Source organism: Labeo rohita, chromosome 5, assembly GCF_022985175.1.
Source record: "Labeo rohita strain BAU-BD-2019 chromosome 5, IGBB_LRoh.1.0, whole genome shotgun sequence".
Taxonomy (NCBI): domain Eukaryota; kingdom Metazoa; phylum Chordata; class Actinopteri; order Cypriniformes; family Cyprinidae; genus Labeo; species Labeo rohita.
Window position 1 is genome coordinate 31378951 of NC_066873.1, and position 20321 is coordinate 31399271.

At 34.6% G+C, this 20321-nt stretch overlaps 1 protein-coding gene across 4 annotated transcripts in view; it reads left to right on the forward strand.

The window, feature by feature from the left end:
• mfsd3 (major facilitator superfamily domain containing 3) overlaps window positions 1-18993 on the forward strand; it is a 30693-nt gene extending 11700 nt beyond the window's left edge. For all 4 annotated transcript variants that reach the window (XM_051111077.1, XM_051111078.1, XM_051111079.1 and 1 more), the window contains exons 4-6: window positions 6010-6110; window positions 11165-11274; window positions 16967-18993. In XM_051111077.1, coding sequence (XP_050967034.1) covers window positions 6010-6110; window positions 11165-11274; window positions 16967-17170 — 415 coding nt within the window. In that variant the 3' untranslated portion in view covers window positions 17171-18993. The remainder of the gene's footprint in view (window positions 1-6009; window positions 6111-11164; window positions 11275-16966) is intronic.
• The last annotated feature ends 1328 nt before the right edge of the window (window positions 18994-20321 follow it).

The following is a 20321-nucleotide window of genomic DNA, read 5'->3' on the forward strand; positions in this document are numbered from 1 at the left end:
ATGCATTTTAATGCAGTTTTACAAACCACTGGAATGCATTACATGAGCTTCTGCGCTTGACGCTTTGACGCTGGTGTATATGTTAGTTCGAATGATGTAATGTTGGTCTATTAAAAGACTGAGAGTAACGTCACCCTTAATCTGCTGTCTCTGTAACCTTTAATTCTCGAACCATCTAAAGTGAGGTGATGCAAACATATCATTTGATCCGGAAAGCAGATTGATTTCATGACCACAGATCAATTTTCTTTGTTGATATACACTATTTATTTTTTATTTTTTTGGAAAGAAATGTTTACTTCTATTCAGCAAATATGCATACAAATGATCAAAAGAGACAGTAAACACATTTATAATGTTAAAAAAAAATTGAGACAGACAAGTCTTAAACCTAGTCCCAGACTAAAATGTAAGTCTAAGATTTTTCAGCTGAAAGAAGTTTGGACTGATTGATTTTGAAATATGTCATTGCCCTTGTTTCTTCTCACACCAGTAATGTTTTTTGTCTAAGGCATGTTTATAAAAATTACTTTAATGTCCTAATAAATTGAACTATGACCTAATACTGGGTTAGTCTAAGCCCTGTTTGTGAAACCAGCCCAAAATGTTTTAAAATGTTAAGCAGCAAATCAGCATATCAGAATGATTGACTTATGAAAGATCACGTGACACTGACGACTTGAGTGTTCTATTTAAAATATGTTAAAATGTTTTTTTATGATATTATTATAGTATAATAAATTATTTTAAAGTATTTCACAATATTACTATTTTTGCTGTATTTTTAATCAAATAAAAACAGCCTTTAAAAGCGTTTTTAAAAATCTTACTGAGCCCAAACCTTTCAAAAGCAGTGTTTGGCATTATGATTATGATTATAATTACTATTGTAAAAAAAAACAATAGTTTTTTTGTTCTGCACTGAGAGTAGCTAAAGTGTCTGTAAACTAAAAAAGTGACCGATAGGGCCCTATGAAATCAGTTTTATTTTTTCTCAAATTCAGTTGTTTCCATTTTACTTTTTCTGGTTTAAGTTTTTTTCTGTTTTAATTTTTCTAGAGTCTGTTTTGATGGATAAATTAACAAATATTCATCGAAAAGCATTTCTAATGAATTAAAATCATGAAACTTAAACAAGTTAACAGCAGTTTATTAAAAGTTTAACAAAAAATACATTTTACAGGCCATATGAAAATAAAAAATTTTATGAATACATTTTTTTTTTTTCGTTTTAATTTTTTTTTTTTTTTTTTTTTTACTAAATTCTGTGTGTTTCCAGTAATTTTCTGGATTCCATTTCAGTGGTTTCATTAAACTCTAATTCACTGATTTTATAAAAACATATATTATTATTTTGTTTTATTCATATTATTTACTTATTTTCAGAAATACTGTTTTGTGTATTTACATTTTTCTGGTATTAAATTCTGGTAAATATTTTTTCTGGTAAATATTCCTTAAAAAAATTCTGTTTTAATAATTTTATCAGTAGCAGTAGTAGTACTATCATTACATTAATATATTTCTGTCACAGTTTCTTTAAGTTAAATTGAACTTTAATTTTGAGGGGTTGCTGTAATGTTTGTGCATGATATGACAATAGTTTTTCTTAAAAGAAACAGTAAAATGCTCATGAAGTGACTCTTAGAGCAGTTTTAGAGATTTTGTTCATATATTGAGGCGGCAGGGACTGAAAACATCGCAAGCGTCGTATACTTTACATCTGCGCCATTCTTTCACACAGACTCACACAACATGCAGGGTTCATATTTAAATAGCCCTGTTTGCACCTTAATGTTCACAGACAATAGTCTATATCACCTTTTGATTTAGGTGTACTGACCATTCATTCATCCTAAATTTGGAAAATTCTGTGAAATTCTGTGTTATACAGTAAATTCCATTTTTATGACTGGATTCAGCTATTCTCTCCTTGTTTACCACATGTGGAAATCATAGGGAAATCAAAATGTGCATCACATGTATTTCTCCTATCACTGTTATTCTCTGTGATCATTAAATACACAATGCAAAATATTCAATTTAATTTTAATATAAACAAACAAACAAAGGCTCTTTTCTAACCCAGCATTTAATTAATGTTACAAGAGGTCTAGTCCTTAACTTTCCTTATGAACATAAATCAACATGCCTTCAAAATACCAGGTGAGTGGGACAGACGTACAGAAAAAATCACAAGCAGAGTTAAATATCTGCTCAAATTTTCTTACCTCTCCTTCTCTCCATTTGCCTTTTTCACTAATGTCTCCCTCTCTCTCGGTCCCTTCATCTTTTTTCCTTTTTTCCCCCCCGTTTTCTCTTTTGGTCTCTCTCTCCCTCTCTATGCTAAAGGCAGTGTTAGTGAATGGGGAGGAATGTAAAGTTTCACACGCAGGGGGCTCGTTCATTCGACACAGTCGTGCATTCAGGCCTTGCTTCCCACAGATTGGGTTTCTGCCGTTGTCTGTTCAGGGCCACTAAAAGCTAATTTGGACACTTATCCCGGCCCCATCTGAAACGCTTGAGTGGCCAAAAACTGACCCCCATACACTGATCGCCATCAGCAATCTGAGAGTACGAATCTTATCGGGCCTAACTGCTCGTGTGATACGCCTGTTTTAGACTCGTTTTCGATCTCTCGCACCCTTCTCTCTCTCTCTCTCTTGCTCGTTTTCCTCTTTAAGACTGTCTGTCTTTCTTACAGCTCTCTTTCTCTCTCTCCTCTCATCTGAGTGAAATATGAAAGAGTGTTATTGAGTGGATGCAGGGAGGGTGTTTGCATGAGAATGATGGCAGATTGGCTTTCTGTCTGACCGGCTGCTGTTGTTGACTGGGTACATCTAGATCTAAAAGGCTGGTTTAAGATGACAGACGATTCCTTACTGCTCTCTTAAAGTCCAGTTGACCTTTACCCGCATCTCCTTCTCTCTTTCTCGACTCGCTTTCTCTGTCAGATGCCTCAGAGTCTATTCACATGGAAAGGACGTTTATGTAAAGACACAATTTTTACCTTAGGAACGAGTCTAATTTTTATGCAACAGATTTTTAAACTAACAGATCCTGTCACCAGAGCTTAACTTGATGTGAAATTATGTTAACTGTTAAATGCATTACTGATTGACAACAATATTAGTTGTGAAAAGCAACACTGCAGAAGCTCTGTGTTTGATTGACAGGGCCCTCCGGGTGTTCTGATTGGAGCTGGGAGAAATTGAGGTGTGTGATGGTCACTAATTAGCAGGGGGTTAATCAGCCACATGGCTGTGGATCTTGTTGCGTTATTGATTATGTCGTGAAGGAAGTTCCCCTGAGGGATTCTTAACTGTTAATAGAGAATCAATTCGAGTGTGTAAGCAAACACACTGCATGTAAGCATGTGCACAGAAGTGTCTCAGTGTGGCAGTCCTGTGTGTTTGACCCTCATTAATGTCCTGCAATGACTGATCTGTAAATTAAAGCCTTTAGTTCACTGTACTATATAGTTTGTCTTGTTGATGTTATATTATATTGCACAACCATTCAAAATATTGAGGTTGGTTAGAAATCTCTAATGCTCCACCAAGTCTGCATTTGAGCAAAAATCTAGAAAAAGCAGTAATTTTGAGAAATATTATTACATAACTTTTTTCCTATTTTAAGATATTTTAAAGGGAGAGTTCACCCAAAAGTGAAAATTCTGTCACTAATTACACATGTCAGTCCTTCTTCATCTTCAGAACACAAATGAAGATATTTTTAATGAAATCCAAGAGCTTTCTGACCCTCCATAGACAGCTGCACGATTAATCAATAAAAGATCGCAATCTTGATTAATACTATGCAGCATTATTTCTGTCTTATAGGCATTCATATTATCACAGAAATACTGTGATTAAAGGTCATAGTTCGGATAAAAATATTTATGTCTATAGAAGTAAAATTAAAAATAGAGCAAGTCATATTGTCGATTGCATTGTATGGACACTAGGTGGGAACAAGTAACTGTTAAACAATGTATTTGTCATTGAATCATTCATTGATATTTGTTCAAAAATGATAATTCATTTAGGAATGAAACAAGTAAAGTATTTATGAGTGAGTCATTGAATCATTCATCCAAACCACATTTTCATAATTTTAATATTAAAAATTGGTATGTGTGTGTATATATATATATATATATATATATATATATATATATATATATATAACTTGCCTATATATATATATATATTTGTGATAATTCTGCACTGATGAGGGACAACACAAACTACAAAAACATATTTTATTACATAAACAGTTTATACATAGAAAAAACTTAATTTTTCGATTCATCAGAATATCCACCATTAGCAGCTATTACAGCTCTGCATAATCTGGGCATCTGAGCTGTCAGTTTATTCAAACATTGACTTGATATATTACTCCAAGCCTCCTGAAGGATTGCCCAAAGATGATTCACACTGGTTGGACACTTCTTATGGACATCACGGTCCAGTTCCTCCCATAGTAGCTCAATTGGTTTAAACCAGTAACCAGGCATCACAGCTGGCAAATGGGCATGTGTGATTTTGACGTATATATTGCCATTATTATGTAATCAAAATGAAAATTATTATTGCTGGTCTTCAATGATAATGTCAAGTTACTTAATGTATTTGCAGAAAAAAATGATAAGGATTTATGCTGATATCCTCCAAAACCAAACTTTGCCAGGGGTGTTTCCAAACTTTTGGAGGGCAGTGTGTATATATATATATATATATATATTCATATTTTGTCACACATTATTTTGATTAGTTTAGATTTGATTGGAGAGTGGAGCATTTAAGCTTCGTGCAGAACACAAAACTGACGGGAGAGAGCGGCTCCAGTGGAGACTGGATATAAAACTTTCAGATGACACGCAGCTCATTTCTCCATCACTGTAAGTTACCGAAACCAGACATGAAAGCACGCAGCACACGGTAGACGTGCGTTTGTACGGCAGAGCGGCTCTCTCGTACTATATGCTGTGACAGACAACTAGTTGTCCAGTCCTGTTCCGTTCACACAAAGCGAGTGTTTCAAGAATGCGGTTGTGAGTTCTGAAAATATACGGGTGTGAGTTCGCTTATAGAATATGGTTGTCACACCCATAAATTACAGTACTGTGTGTGAACGTAACCGTATTAAGGACTCAAATACAGTATTGACAACCGTATTCTGCTGCTGTGTGAACATGGCCTATTTAAGACAAAAAATTGTGATTCTCAGTTTATCCAGAATTGTGCAGCTCTAATAGACAACAACGCAATTGGCACATTCAAGACCCAGAAAGGTAGTAAGGACATCGTTGAAATAGTCCATGTGACATAAGTGGTTCAACCGTAATGCTACAAAGCTACGACAATACTTTTTGTGCATACAAAAAGCAAAAATAACGACTTTATTCAACAATTTCTTCTCATGCATGACGTATGTGTGTGGCACTGCTGGCAGGAGCTGACCAGAAAGCTTTTGGATTTCATCTTAATTTGTGTTCTAAAGATAAACAAAGGTCTTACGTGTTTGGTACGACATGTGGGTGAGTAATTAATGACAGGATTTTCGTTTTTGGGTGAACTAACCCTTTAAAATATAATTTATCCCTGTGATGGCAAGCCTAAATTTTCAGCAGCCATTCTCCAGTTTTCAGTGTCACATGACCCTTTAGAAATAATTCTAAAATTCTGAAATCGATGCTCAAGAAATATTTCTTATTATTGTAGAGTTAGTTGAAAATGGCTTTATATGTTTGCAGAACATCTTTTCAGGATTTTTAATAAATAGAAAATAGAATTTATGGAATAATAGAGAATAAAATAAGATTTTTGTAACATGGATGCCTTTCCCTCTCACTTTGGATACATTTAATGTGTCCCTAAGAAATAATAATAGTATTAATACCTTAAAAATGTTGAACTGTTATTGTATGTTACACTACAATACATTGCATATAAGTGGCGTATGAGATAATATAACTGAACATTCTCTCTTTTATGTCCTCAGTGTTGGCCTGCTAATGAGACGTGTGTTTATGATGCGGACTGTCAGCATGGTCTTCCAGAGCTCACTTCTTGTAGTGCTGGAGCCCTCGCCCTTGATGAAAGGTGAGAAATGCACATACTCGTACATACTAAAGTATACGAACATGGTATTTTACTAGCATTAGTAATAGTGTAGAGTTATTAAATTTTATTTTGCAATTCAAAAAGGTGCTGCTCGTCTTTAGTCCACTGCTATATTAATAAAAGGAAGTGGAAAAACTAAGTACGTTTGTTACTGCCTTGTACATCTTGTGGGTACAGTTTGTTTGCAAGAGCCAGGTAGATTACCTGTACGTATGTATATATACAGTAGAAGTGAAATTGACCTGTTCTCTTCTGAGCTTTCTACTATTCCCCTGCATTTAAGCATCCATGGGGCCATCTCTGGTTTCAGCGTTTTCCACTGACAGGCTAAAGCGTCCATTTCAGCACCTTACACAGAGTAAACAGGTGTTAAGGCAGAATGTGTGTGAATAAAACTCTCAATGCTGCATTAAGCAACAGCCTGTGATAAAAAGGGAAAGTATTAACATGAATGTCATTCAAACCAGCATAGAGTTCACCTTGCTTTGTGGTAAATTTAGAATAGAGATTATTTAAATGTTTTTTGTTTAATATTGTTTAATTTGGTAATTTAACTATAAATAAATGGGTAGGATAAAATCTCAACGTGTATGTAAAATATTGTTTGCAAACACTTCTTTGGTGCTTAAGTGACGGCTGGAGAATGTTGTTTTATTTTTAGATTTTAACATTTTATTTTTTATGTATTTATTTTTTTATAAATACTATTTAATATGCAAATCATTTGCTAATTGAATGGCTAAACCCAGCCTTTAGAGTTTATTTAGATTATTTTTTTTAAATAGTTGGACTGATCACAGAATGACAATTACTTGATCACAGACTTTCATTTCATCAGTTGCTCAAGGCTCTCTATTTGTTGCCTTAGGTGTCTGTTTTAATATAAAAACCAGTACCAGAGGCTGATATCTTACCAAAGCTAAACTTTCAGTATTGATCCAACCTCAGATCAGTGCACCCTCTTTTCTGTAAAATTATCTTGGAATTTTATTCCATGAATCTTCTGTAAGACTCTTCATAGTCCTAGTGCTTAGATTCAACATAGTTCAAGCTCAGTTTTATGCATGAGCCGTATAGAAGTGATCATACAGAAGTTCTGTCAAACATACTCTCTCCCGGTTCAACTTACTTAAGTGGATTTGCGTTTCTGTTTCTGTCTGCAGAAGCCAACGCTATTTTACCTTGAGTATTCTCACGGCTCGCTTTGATAAATGAATAAACCCATATTCAAACCCTCTGCCTATTTCTCTTTTTTTCTCGCGCTGTCTCTTTCTCTCACAGGTGCTTTGAATGTTTATTTAATGAAAATGGAAAAAAAGGAAATGGGGAAACTCTTGCGTTTTAGCTGTTTTACTCAGTATTTTTTGCCACTGTATTACTTCTTCCCCAGGATGTCGTGGCTTTTTAGTCAAGATGTTTTTGTCAGCGAGCTTCTGTTTGACAACTCCCTCATCTCTCTGTCTTTCTTATTCTCTCTCTCCCCGTCTCTTTTTCTGCCGCTATCCCAAACGAAACGGAACAAAGCAACTCTGCACCCCATCTAACCCCCCTCAAAAAAAAAAAAAAGATAAAGTTCTGCAGAAAATATTTTTCAATATTGTATGAGACTCGATGCCTCAGAAGAGCTGATTTTCCTTCCTGTGGTTCCTGGATAAGTAATGGAGAAGTCTTGTTAGGCAGAACTAAACATTTCCAGTGAATAATTCAGACGGAGCTGGATGTGAAAGCTTCATGACTTTTTTTTTTTTTTTTTTGGCAAATGGGCTTCTGGTAATGATTGATTTGAGATTCATGATTTTAGAGGCATTAATGGTAGTCTATATGTCTCATGCACTGGGTGGACATTACTGTGAATTAAATAATCAGCTTCAAAAAGACACAAATTTCTAAGTGTCAGTCATGTAGAGTCAGATTTCAGTTTAAGACATTTAAGACATTGTTCTGTCTGCATAAGTAATGGTCTGGGAGAGCTCAGTGTAAAAACTGGCATGTAAAGTCCTGCTCCTTCTAACAGTGGTATGACAGTGTTGAGTATGAGTAAACCCATGTACATATTATAAGACAGAACGTCGTCACTATGCATGCATTTAAAAACTGATCCATTTCTTTTTTTCTGTCATGGTGGTGCATACTGTCCCTGACTTTAGGATCGTGAAATTCAGTTTTTACTAGGGATGCAACAATACAGTTAGTTCACAGTTCAATACGTACCTCGGTTTTTAACCACGGTTTTCGGTTCGGTTTGGTTCTGAAATGTTGCCACTTCAGCGTGGTGTTTTTTTGCAACAATTTAAGAATACTTCTGGAAACCTCTGTACACTGGAAAAAGCGTGGTTTTGTATATGTCTGCTTAATTTTTCATTTGAGACAGGTATTATTTTTCGATTTTTACACAAAATCGAATGGTTTTTTTTCATACTGGGCACCCTCGTGCTGAAAATCCACATATGAGTCAAAGAAGTATCACTGATGATGTTCCATTCCAGCTTCTCTAATACAGATAAAGGCATCGCTATTGCTGTAACTGAATAAAAACAAGATATAACGTTAAACGTTTTGAATGATGAAATGTAAATAAAATATGGTTTATCTGTGTTATTCAAGCCATCTCGTGTATTTTCATAAGCCACTGCTAATCGACATACATAGAATATGAGTACAGAATGTATTGTCTGCCTCATTCTGTGATAAGAATCTACATCAGATCACATAAGGAAGTTATTTCAAACACTCGACTGATGTTGTAAATTAAAAACAAGTTTTAATGTTTTTTATAACTTTTTGTTTTTATAACTCTTTTGTTGGACAACAGGTTTAGAAAGGCTTATCATTGCATGTCATTAGAATGGAAGATGCTCTGCGTGTGTTGCTTTTTCAAATATAAGCGTTTTCCTCATTTCAGCATGTGAAATCGCGGGCACACATACAGCAAATTCCGACAGAAATAAAACAAGGTTAAATTTATTTAAATGCAAAACCGAAAAACCGCAATTCACTGAACCTGTGGATGCCGTACCTACCCTGGTGAAAAAAACAGCATATGGTGGTCCTTTGCTGGTTTATGCTGGTCCTTGACCAGCAGCATGACCAGCATAAACCAGCTAAGGACCAGCTTAAACCAGCATCAAAGCATGCCTACCAACATATGCTGTTTTTTTTCACCAGGGGAACGGTTTGATATTATATTGAGAATTGTGACATACCTAGTTTTTACACATGCGTATGAACAAACAACCTGAAGGAAAGGCTTTTGGCCATTTTGCACTGATTTGCACAGAATAGGGGTTTCATGACAGCACTTGGCATTTATAATGTTGCAAAAATAAAATCTATTGTCTGTTCTATTTTTTGCTGTAAATTTGAGTTTCTTCTTATAAAATTGTGAAAGGCAACAAAAGAAAAAGAAAAAGAAAAAGAAAAAGAAAAAGAAAAAGAAAAAGAAAAAGAAGGATAGGAAGCAGGAGCCCAAAAACAAAACAAAACCAAAAAGTCCAAAAAGAAGTTGGCTTCCATAAATAAACACATTTCTAAACTATAAATATACAGTGCCATTCAAAAGTTTGGGATCAGTAAGATTTTAAATGTTTCCGTAAATATTTACTTTAAAATATAATTTATTTCAGTGATGCAGAGCTGAATTTTCAGCATTATTACTCCAGTCTTCAGTGTTACATGATCCTTCAGAAATCACTTTAATGTGCCGATTTATTATCAATGTTGGCAACAGTTGTGCTGCTTAATATTTTAAAAGTTTAAAAGTACAGCATTTATTTTAAATAAACCTCTTTTCTAACAATATAAGTTTTTTCTAAATCACTTTTTATAACACATTCTTGCTAAATAAAAGTATGAATTTACTTTAAAAAAAGAAAAAATGTACTGACCCCAAACTTTTGAACAGTAGTGTATAATGTTATTAAGAGTTCTATTTAAAAAAAAAACTGTTGTTTTGAATGTTTATTCATAAAAGAATCCTACAAAAAATGTCACAGGTTCTTATATATATATATATATATATATATATATATACTGTACTAAGCAGCACAACTGTTTTCAACACTGATAATAAATCAGCATTTTGGAATTATTTCTGCAGGATCATGTGAAACTTGAAGACTGGAGTAATGACTGAAGAAAATTCGGCTTTCATCACAGAAATTAATTATATTAAAATTGAAAACTAATATTTTAAAATAAAATAAATTGTTTTTGTTTTGTTTTTTGTAATTTTGATCCGGTGAATGCAGCCTTGATGAGCATAAGAATCTTCTTTAAAAACATTAAAAATCATACTGATCCCAAACTTTTGAACAACAGTGTATATTATAGTTTATAAATGTATTTATTTATGGTTTTTGGCTTTTTTTTTTTTTTGACTCGTTTTTTTAGTTAGTTAACTTTTGTTTTGTTTTTGGGATCCTGTCTCCCTTTGTTGTTTTTTTTTTTTTTCTTTTGCTACCTTTCACAATTTTATTAGCTGTTGCTCACTTCTGCTGTTTCAACAGTCAGTACAAACCTAGCATGCAAACCTGGCAACCAGTCATACAGAAACTTCATGCATTTCAGTAACTGTCTGCTTTGGATTGGCTACCAAATTGGACAAAAGAAAGATCATTTTGGCTGTCAGATAATTATTGGTGCCCCCACCCCATCCTTCAAGTCCTTTACACTACCAGATTTCGGAAATGTGCTGTTGAAAAAATCATTTTGGACCTCCTTTGAGCATTTAGCTGGTCAATGTAGAGCACTGAGCACCAGAACAACCAGCCACAAGAGCAGTTTTTTTTTCCACAGGTCATCTCTCTCATGAACAGCTAATGCTTGTTTTGCCCTCAGTGCAATATGTTAGAGACATTATGCATTTTTACTTGCAAGATGTAAATTCAAGTCACAAATTCAAACTTGAGGACTGTCAACAGGAACACTCTGAGAGTTGCTTATAATCTGAGGCTTTTTGTTGCAGACCTAAATCAATAGCAGTATGTAGGGAAGTGTTATGTATTAATGCGGATTGTGTTTTCTTTCTCTCTTAGGTATGGCAGTGCTGAGTCTGAGTTTGCAGCATTTCATAGCAGGTCTCATCACCACTCTGACTTTCACCACAATGATGAACTGCACACAGAGAGCCGAGGAGAGCATACAGGTATCACACACCACCCTCTTCAACTGACCACAACTCTTCATGCTTCCTGACAGATCAGAGCAAACTGCTTAACGGCATCACACGTGTTCACCTAAGGTCAACAGCATGACAAATCTATTGTGTTTTCTCTTCAGTTTCAGCAGTCAAGCTCTGAAGACAACAAAACATGCATCTTACAGTTTTTGATAGTTGTTGACAGGTAGAGTCTCACAACAGGCTGTGAGCTACAGAAAGCCTGAGAGTGTTTCCTCTCTGCCACATACGTGAGCACATCACAGCAGTCAAAAGCTCATTTATCTGTCAGTCAATAGCTCTCAGAGAACTGAGCAGTTTTCACACTCTCTTTAGCTCTGCACGTCAACCCATTTCAACTCATCAGTCACCTACAAAGCATATGCATCAGAAAGTCTATTCATATTCATAGTTTTGACATTTTAATCTTTTTTTTTTAATTATTATTATTTTAATTTGTCAGGATTATATCTTTGGTTGTAGCAGTAGCCCAGTGATTAGATTACATGCTCTGACACATTGAATTGCAATGCAAGTTTGAGGCTGATTTGTGTTATTTCCTGACACTGTTCCCAAATCTTCTACATTTTCTTTTGAAAAGGTCTCAACAGTAATAACTTCCACTGTTTCAGAAACTTGTATGTACACTACCATCCAAAAGTTTGGGGTCAAAAGTTTATGCTCACTAAAGGTCATTGTATCATCTGAAATTTTTGCATATTAAAAAAAAAACACAACCTCACGTTGTGTCAATTACGTTTACACACTGCCTCTGAAACTTTTGTCCATTATAAAAAAAATTCGGATTGGGTTCGATTTTCTGCATTTTTCGCATGTGTAGCAAGCATTTTGAGAGGAATTCAGAGCCACCGTACAAGCGAACGCCAAAATCCAGAATGGCATTTGACAAGTCGATACATTTCATCTCGCAGCACAAGTTATAAAGTCATAAAGACATAAACTCGCAATTCTGAGAAATAAAGTTGCAATTCTGATAAATGAAGTCAGATCTGTGACATAAACTTGTAATTACGAGTTATAAAGTCAGAATTGTGAGATATAAACTCATAATGACAAGTTATAATATATGTACAAGTTATAATATATTTTCTCAGAATTTCGTGACAATCTTTGCGAGTTATAAAGTCATAAAGACATGAACTCGCAAGATGCAAGATATAAACTCACAATTCTGACTTTTTTTCTCAGAATTGCGGGTTTATATTTTTAATATATGGCTCCAGTATCAAAGCATTAAACTTCCTGAAGTAAACTTTGAATTGCCTGTGATAATCCCGCAGCTTCTTAATAAGGAGGTGGAACACTCCTTTCTCTCTACACTGTAAAAAACAATTTGTTGAGTCAACTTAAAATAATTTGTAACCTGGTTGCCTTAAAATTTTAAGTTCAGTCAACTCAAAAAAAGTTTATTCAACTTGAAATGTTAAATTATACTAAGTGACAACTTAGACATTTGAGTTTAATCAACTTAAAATTTTAAGGCAGCTGGGTTACTTACCCATCTGTTAAGTTTAGCAAACACAAATATCTCAGTTGTTACTTAGTACAACTTAACATTTCAAGTTGACTAAACTTATTTTAGTTGACTAAACTTAAAATTTTAGGGCAGCAGGGTAACAAATTATTTTAAGCTGACTCAACAAATTGTGTTTTTTATTTTTTACAGTGTATATCTCAGGATTAGATGGACCCATATTTCCTCTTTTATTTTCTTTTTTTAAGAAGAGAGAAGACAACAAAATCATCCTCACAAGTCATAAAGACATGAACTTGCGATTCTGAGAAATAAAGTCAAAATTGCAAGATATAAACTCACAATTCTGACTTTTTTTATTCAGAATTGCGAGTTTATAGCACGCAATTCTGACTTTTTAACTCGTAATTGCGAGTTTATATCTTATAATTGCGAGATTATATTTCACAAAGAAAAAGTCAGAATTGTGGGATAAAAAGTAATAAAAAAGCAATAAACTTTTTATTTCTTATTCAGTGGTGGAAACTGGCTTCCATGTGAAATTTATCCAAAAAAAAAAAATCAGGCCAGGAGTTCAGATTTTTACTTTTCCTGGCAACACGTTTACTGGACCCAGCTCCTAAAAATGATGCATTCATTCATTCATTCATTCATTCAATTATGTATTAGAAATATATAAACATACTTTTAGTTTTGTTCTTTTCCTTAAAAATAAAAAAAGTTTTTAATGTTTACAATGATATCTGAGAATTATACAGCTATTTATACAGATATAGTGTTTATGACTTCCCTGCTGCAAATCCATAAACAATGACATACAGTGCAAAAGTTTGCAGTAATCAACATCTTGTCTTTTGTAAGTGCATGGAAATAAAGAAGCAGATGCGTTTTGCATTTGTGATTCTTCTATAGTAGTTTGCAAAGCACACCTTGTGCAAGAGCATTAGGTGTTTTGCAAACTCTATACTGTCACTTTATCTTACGTCAGTTACTGCTTCTGTGTCTCCTTTACAGTGTAAAGTCATCTTATCTGTCCATCGATAAACAATCCATCCATACCAGCTCTATTCTTTACAACAATCTACTCCCTATTTTGTCTTGCTAATCTTGTGTTGCCTAATTTCTCTCCTTGTTTGTTCATTTGTTCATTCTTTCTGTTTGTTTATTTATATCCCCCAGATGATAAACTGTACTTCTCACTCTTCATAAATATCTCTCCCCTCCCAGGTTCTCTCATTTCATCCCCTCGTTCATCTTTGACATGATTGTATTGTCCTCTTTAAATGGGCCTGTGCTGCTTGCATGTGATCTTTCAATGCTCTCTCAGCTATTTGTCACTCCATCAGCTCAATACGAGCTGAATTAATGGCGCTAACGAAACTCATTAAACAATAAGAGAAGTGTATGTTTTCCCTCGGTCTCTAAGCAATTTAAAACTTCCGATTCACATGCAGAGGAAAATAACCAGAAGGAGCATTGCAAACTGTAGGTTAATTCGAAATGTTCTTATGACATACATAGCGTAGCGAGAGCAGCTTGTGTGTGTTTGTGTGTGTTTGTTTTAAGGTGGTTTTAGCCGACCGAAAACCGATACTGTGAATGTTTGTGAAAAGGCCCTGGAGGGAGAAACTGAACACCTTAAACAAGTTTGTAGGAATAAAGGTACTTCACTTAACTTTAGTGGTGGGGCCATGTGAAGGAATGGACTTGGCTTTGCTTTCCTAACTTGCGTGCTAAGTTGAAGGAAAAGAGTATAGAGATAGTCTCTGGCGTCCAGACAGGAGAGAGGGGTTCAGACTGCTCTTTGATCCTCCTGTTGGAATTGTTTTGATGTGAGGCAAAGTTAAAAATTGATAAATAAGAATCAAGTTAAAAAGTCATTGGTTACTTTGAAAAGTAACACATGTGAAAAAGGTCAAAAGCAGACGTTTCAGTTGTGCACATACTCTTGTCACTTATGGCATAAACCTGAATTAGATTTTTTTGTTTTGTTTTGTTTTGTTTTGTTTTTTTTCCATCTTTCCTTCTTCTGCCTATTGTTTCCTGTACTATATCTAACGTCCTGTTCTTTGAAGGCAAAAAGGGCCATGATATTTAAATTAGGGAAGCACAATGTATGTTGGTTATCAAATGATATTTGAGAAATCTGTAATTTATTGTAATATTGTATGTTTATTTTTATTTGATAGGGATGTATTGATATTATCAATATTGTGGTATCGCGATAGCAAAACTGTCTCAATATTATCATGGTCACGACGACATGAAACGATTTTTAAAATATTCTTTTAAAATATTCTAACACAGAGGTGGGGAATGTTGATCTTTAAGGCCAGATGACCCTGCAGAGTTTAGGTCCAGCCCTAATCAAACACACCTAACAAGCTAATCAAGGTCTTCATGATACAGGTTGGTATTTATTTTTTTTTGTAGGGTTGGAGCTAAACTCTGCAGGAACACCGGCCCTCCGGGATCAAGGTTCCCTACCCCTGTTCTAACATAAAAGGTCTTTAAAGTTGTGATTTGGGCCATTGTGCTTTGATACAGTATCTGTCAAATGAGCTAAAACCGAAAGCGCTATATGGCTTAATCCCTTCATCAAGTCTTTTTTCGCTGCGCGTTTCTAAAGTGAAGTGCGCACTTCGTTCAGGCAGTCAGCTCCTGATCCAGTGTTTTCTGCGCCTCAGAACATCTCCGTTCACAGTGAATGAATGCAGTGAACTCGTTTATTGCATGTACTGTGAGTTTAGCACGCATCTGGGAATGTAACGGTCACCAGTGTTCGTTTATTTTCGCAATAGATCATTACAGCATTTCACTGAAGCTGAAGTTTTCCATCAAAATAAAAGCTCTAAAGTGTAGAAATTAGGAAAGAAGTAATGTAATTTCCCTACTGTAGTGTAAAACAAAAATAATATGATTCCCCTTTAAAGTTTAGGTACAAGTCAATTCACTTTTTTCTGACTTCTTCTTAGTTAAGAACATGAGTTGGAGATCTTAATTTTAAACTCTCAAGTGCATTAGATTGAAACTTTTGAACTTTAACTTTTGATATTTAAAAAAATATATATATATATATATATATATGGACTTCATATCGCAATATCATTGTATCGTGAGATTTAGATATTGTTACATCCCTAGTATTTAATCATGCAAATTATCCTTATTTTTGTATTTAGCCTGTCTTTGCCATAATCTAATGCTTACTTAAAGTTGATCTACTTCTATTTAGCCTTGATATATTTTATTTCAGTGTCTAAATAATATTTTAGTTTTAAATAATTTCAGTTAGTTCCTAAGGCATCATTTCTAATTTTTGTTTTTCATCTAACATTTATATTTTATTTTATTCCAGCTTTATTTCAGTCAACAAGAAAAGATTTATGATAGTTTTAGTTTCAGTTTTAGTAAACAGTAACAAAACTTAACATTATGTTGTGATGTGTAAATTCATTTGTATTATTTAACATAATTTTTATTTATTTATTTATTTATTTATTTATTTTTTTATAAAGGATAGTTAACCCAAAAATCAAAATTACCCCATGATTTACTCAACTCAACCTCCTATGTGTATATGACTTTTTTCTTTCAGACAAATACAGTCAGAGTTATATTAAAACATGTATTGGTTCTTCCAGGCTTTATAACATTGAATGGGTGTTGAGATTTTGAAATGTTCCATACAGCTCCAGGGGGTTAATAAAGGCCTTCTGAAGTGAATCGATGTGTTTGTGTAAGAAAAATATCCATATTTAAAACTATAAACCTTAATCTTATCTTTTGTACATGCGTTCATTGTGGCATTCCAGGAAATATGGATAAATATTTAAAGAACTCAAAGAAGATAAAGAACTCATATTACAATTCTATAGAATTTTAACATTGGGTTACTGGCCAGAATTCTAAAATCAGTGCATCCTGTAAAGAACACTTCTGTATTTAAGTGCAGGACCTTTGGAGGATTTGAAAAAATTTTATATAGTAGAGATCAGTGCATGAATGCATGTTTCACACATACAGGTAACAGTTGAATCTAGCCTTACAGCAAAACACATTTCCCCTTCTTCCTTTATAATTTACTGTCCCTTTTTCATTGTTCTCATGAAAATCCGACAAATCATCAAAAGTTAATGCTAAACATCTTTCTGTATTTCCCTTTCTCTCTCTGTCTGTGTTCAGGCCACCCACTACAGTTTTCTGGCCACTCTGGAGGTCCTGGGGAAACTGAGTTTTAGTGCCCTGGCTGGAGGTATGGTGGACACTGTGGGCTTTCCCATAGCCTTCATCCTCTTCCTCTTCCTTACCTCCAGCAGTGCCCTGCACGTGTGGAGAGCCACAGAGACTGGCGTCCTGAAGGAGCAGCTCAAAGAGCAGCCACAGTGACCAGAGTTAGCCTGCGAGAGAGAGCGAGAATGTCTGGGTGAAGATACTGGTGACCAAATAGCCAGTGTTTTTATTTGTATTTATTTATGACTCAACCAGCATTGACGTGACAAGAGCCACACAAGCACTCTCACTAAAAGCCAGTACCTCCCTGAAAAACACTACAAATGCTTAACAGTTACATTGCACCTCTACAGTAAACTAGCTTTAAAGGTACTTGCTTTTCAACAACAAGTCATCCTGAATGGCAAGCAGACTGAGCTATGGCAACACTGTGAACATGTCATCCAGTCTGCCTGAAGAACAACAGTCAATCATTTAAAAAAGAATTAATAACAAAACACGGTTAATCCGTTGTCTTTGATATAACGGACAGTGACAACTGTATATTTCAATACAATTTTACTGGTTATAAAAAATCTAAAGCTTGTTTAAGGGTCTAGTCTAGTCTGGTTTAGTTATACACACCCTAGTCATTTACACATTTCCTTACATACAGCATGTATTTGCCTTAGAATTGCCTTTAGTTTTTAATCTGACACCGTAGACACACTTGCAGCAAATTCCATCAGTTTACTGACCAATCAGAAACATAATACATTTTGCAAATTTGGGAGCAGTATGAGCATTGAATTAGGGTACTATGCTTAGTGGAGTGCATTTTTGTATTCTCAGTGCAATACTTGTATTAAAGAGGTCATATCATATAGCCTTTTAACAGTATTATACATCACCTCGGTGTTAGCAGTTTGACCAGAAAACTTAACTTCAAAAGAATTAATAAAAGAGTAAAGGTTGTCAAACACCTGAAAATCCTAATCCTCCCTAAAATTATTAGAAAATGTTGCCCAGCAGCAAATGTGACCAAACAGTTTAATATTTTACATATCAAGATGGTGTTTGCACATCTTAAAGGCACAGCAGCAAAATCCAGGGCAGAAAATAGTCTTGACAAACTGAATAAGGACTGTTTTGGTGCTGAAACCTTGACTAACATTCAAAGTGGACCTCAGGGAAAAATGATTTGAAAAAGTATGATATGACCCCTTTAATGTCTTTTCAATACTAAACATTGAAACGGTTAAACTCATCAAGCTCATTTTTTTGAGCCGGTACATGTATTTGTTTGAAATGTTTGTTTTTGTATGAGTTGTCTGCATTTCCTATGCAATAACACAAATTTATTCATGGCTATTACATACAACTTCTTCTTGTACCTGAAAAACAAACTTTGTTTAAATAGCCTTACTTTTATTTTATTTTTTGTAATTTACTGCAGAGCCAAAACATGTGGAAAGAGATATTGAGACTGTAGGTATATGTGTGGGATTTGCCATAACTAATGTTTAAGATGCCTTGAAGCTATAATTATTTGTACAAATGTCTGTTTCGGAGGGGTATTCAATTTCAATTGCTAAAAAAGCATCAAATAAGACTGCAAATATACATGTATATAGTGCAGTTACAGTATATATTTTCCAATCCTGTTAAAAGCAGAAAAATATTTAAATATTATTAATGCACTACAGTGTCATTTTGCTCTTGGTTTCATGCTAACAATGCTTCCTTTTTTTTTTTTCTTCTTTTTTTGGTTTTCATTAGTATTCTTGGCAAAATAGAATCAGACAGTCCCAATTAAATACTACATGTTAAAAATGGTTAAAAACACATATAACCTAATGAGATAAATGGAGTAGGTATGGAGAATTGGTGGTTATTTTGTCATTAAATCCTCTGATAAGCAAAGCCCTTTCCAAACAAGGACTATTTTTGGCATTTTAGCTTAGACTACAGGAAACTCAAAAATAAAAGCTATTACTGAATCCAGAATGCGTCTGTGCTTTTATGAGATTATCAGACAAGAATTAAAAGCCATTAGTCCGTATTATTAAGAGATCCTGGGCCACTCCACTTACCCTTAGTCTTTAGAAAATCCAATATTGATTTGTGTACATTTGTGTTTTATACACTGCTCTCTAGATCTAAAGAACTGTAAAACACTTATCAACTCTGTAGTACTTCCCCAGATGGAGCTTGGAGACTTCTCTCTGTAAATGAGGTAGTAGCTGTAGAATCGTATGCTGTTGATGGGACTGAACCTTATCCCTAGCTTTTACCACGACACTGTATCTTACCTCACCATGAAAGAGAGATGATTCTTCCCGATCTGTCAGAGGGATTATGAGTCCTTACGTAATTCATGAATAGACCTGCACTTCACCCTTTCACTGTGACATTATTTCTTGGGTGGTTTTGCCAGAGAGAAAACAAAGAGAAGAAAGGAAGGGATGGTCTTCTTCACACTTCACTTTCACATAACCACAGACACCAAGAACTGGTCAAACAGAGAGTGTACATGCACGGTAATCGAACTACAGTGGGTTTTTGTAGAGTTGTCAAAAGTCTAAAACATTCCATGACTTTTCTCCATATCCACGTTTTTCCAGAGTAACCGAAGCGCCGTCATGATGAATTTTAACTTCCGTTTGGGTGCTCTCATGTTTCGGTCCCCAAAGAAATCCACGTTAAAACAGGGTGAAAGAAGAGAACGACTTACTAAATAATGGCTAATGTAATTTTTTTCAATATAACTAAATGTGCGTACAAGCTGTGCTGTTGTTGGGTGCCACAGTAACAGCAATAAGCTTAAACAATTCCTGTAAAGTATTTGTTTTGCATACCAGCAAATCCTTGCGTTGCTTCATGTTATCTTCCCGCTCATTAAACTATGACACGTAAGTTACTGCAAAACTGCTGCATTGTGAAGTGATTAAACTGTGGCGCCATGTGCTTTTTGAAACCTTTTCATATGTTTAACGTTATATTGTCGTTACCCTTTTTGCCTAGCCCCCCTGGATTACGTTCGCTGTTGATCGACCCTCGCCTGTTCTCGGATTACTCTTGTGTCTTGCCCTCATATACCTGTTTGCCACTGCATGACCACGTCTTTGTTTATTAATAAAAGCTATGCAGAAGTATCTGCCCGCTTCACTTCAACAAAACATTGTGTTTTTATCAAATAAAGATTTCTGTTTTGTTTTTGATAAACCGAAACTCAGCGAATGCTTGCCTCACGTGATAAATATATCTATAGAAAGCTTTGAATTATTACTTTAAAACAAAATAATTCAAATCAAAAACAAAAACCCTT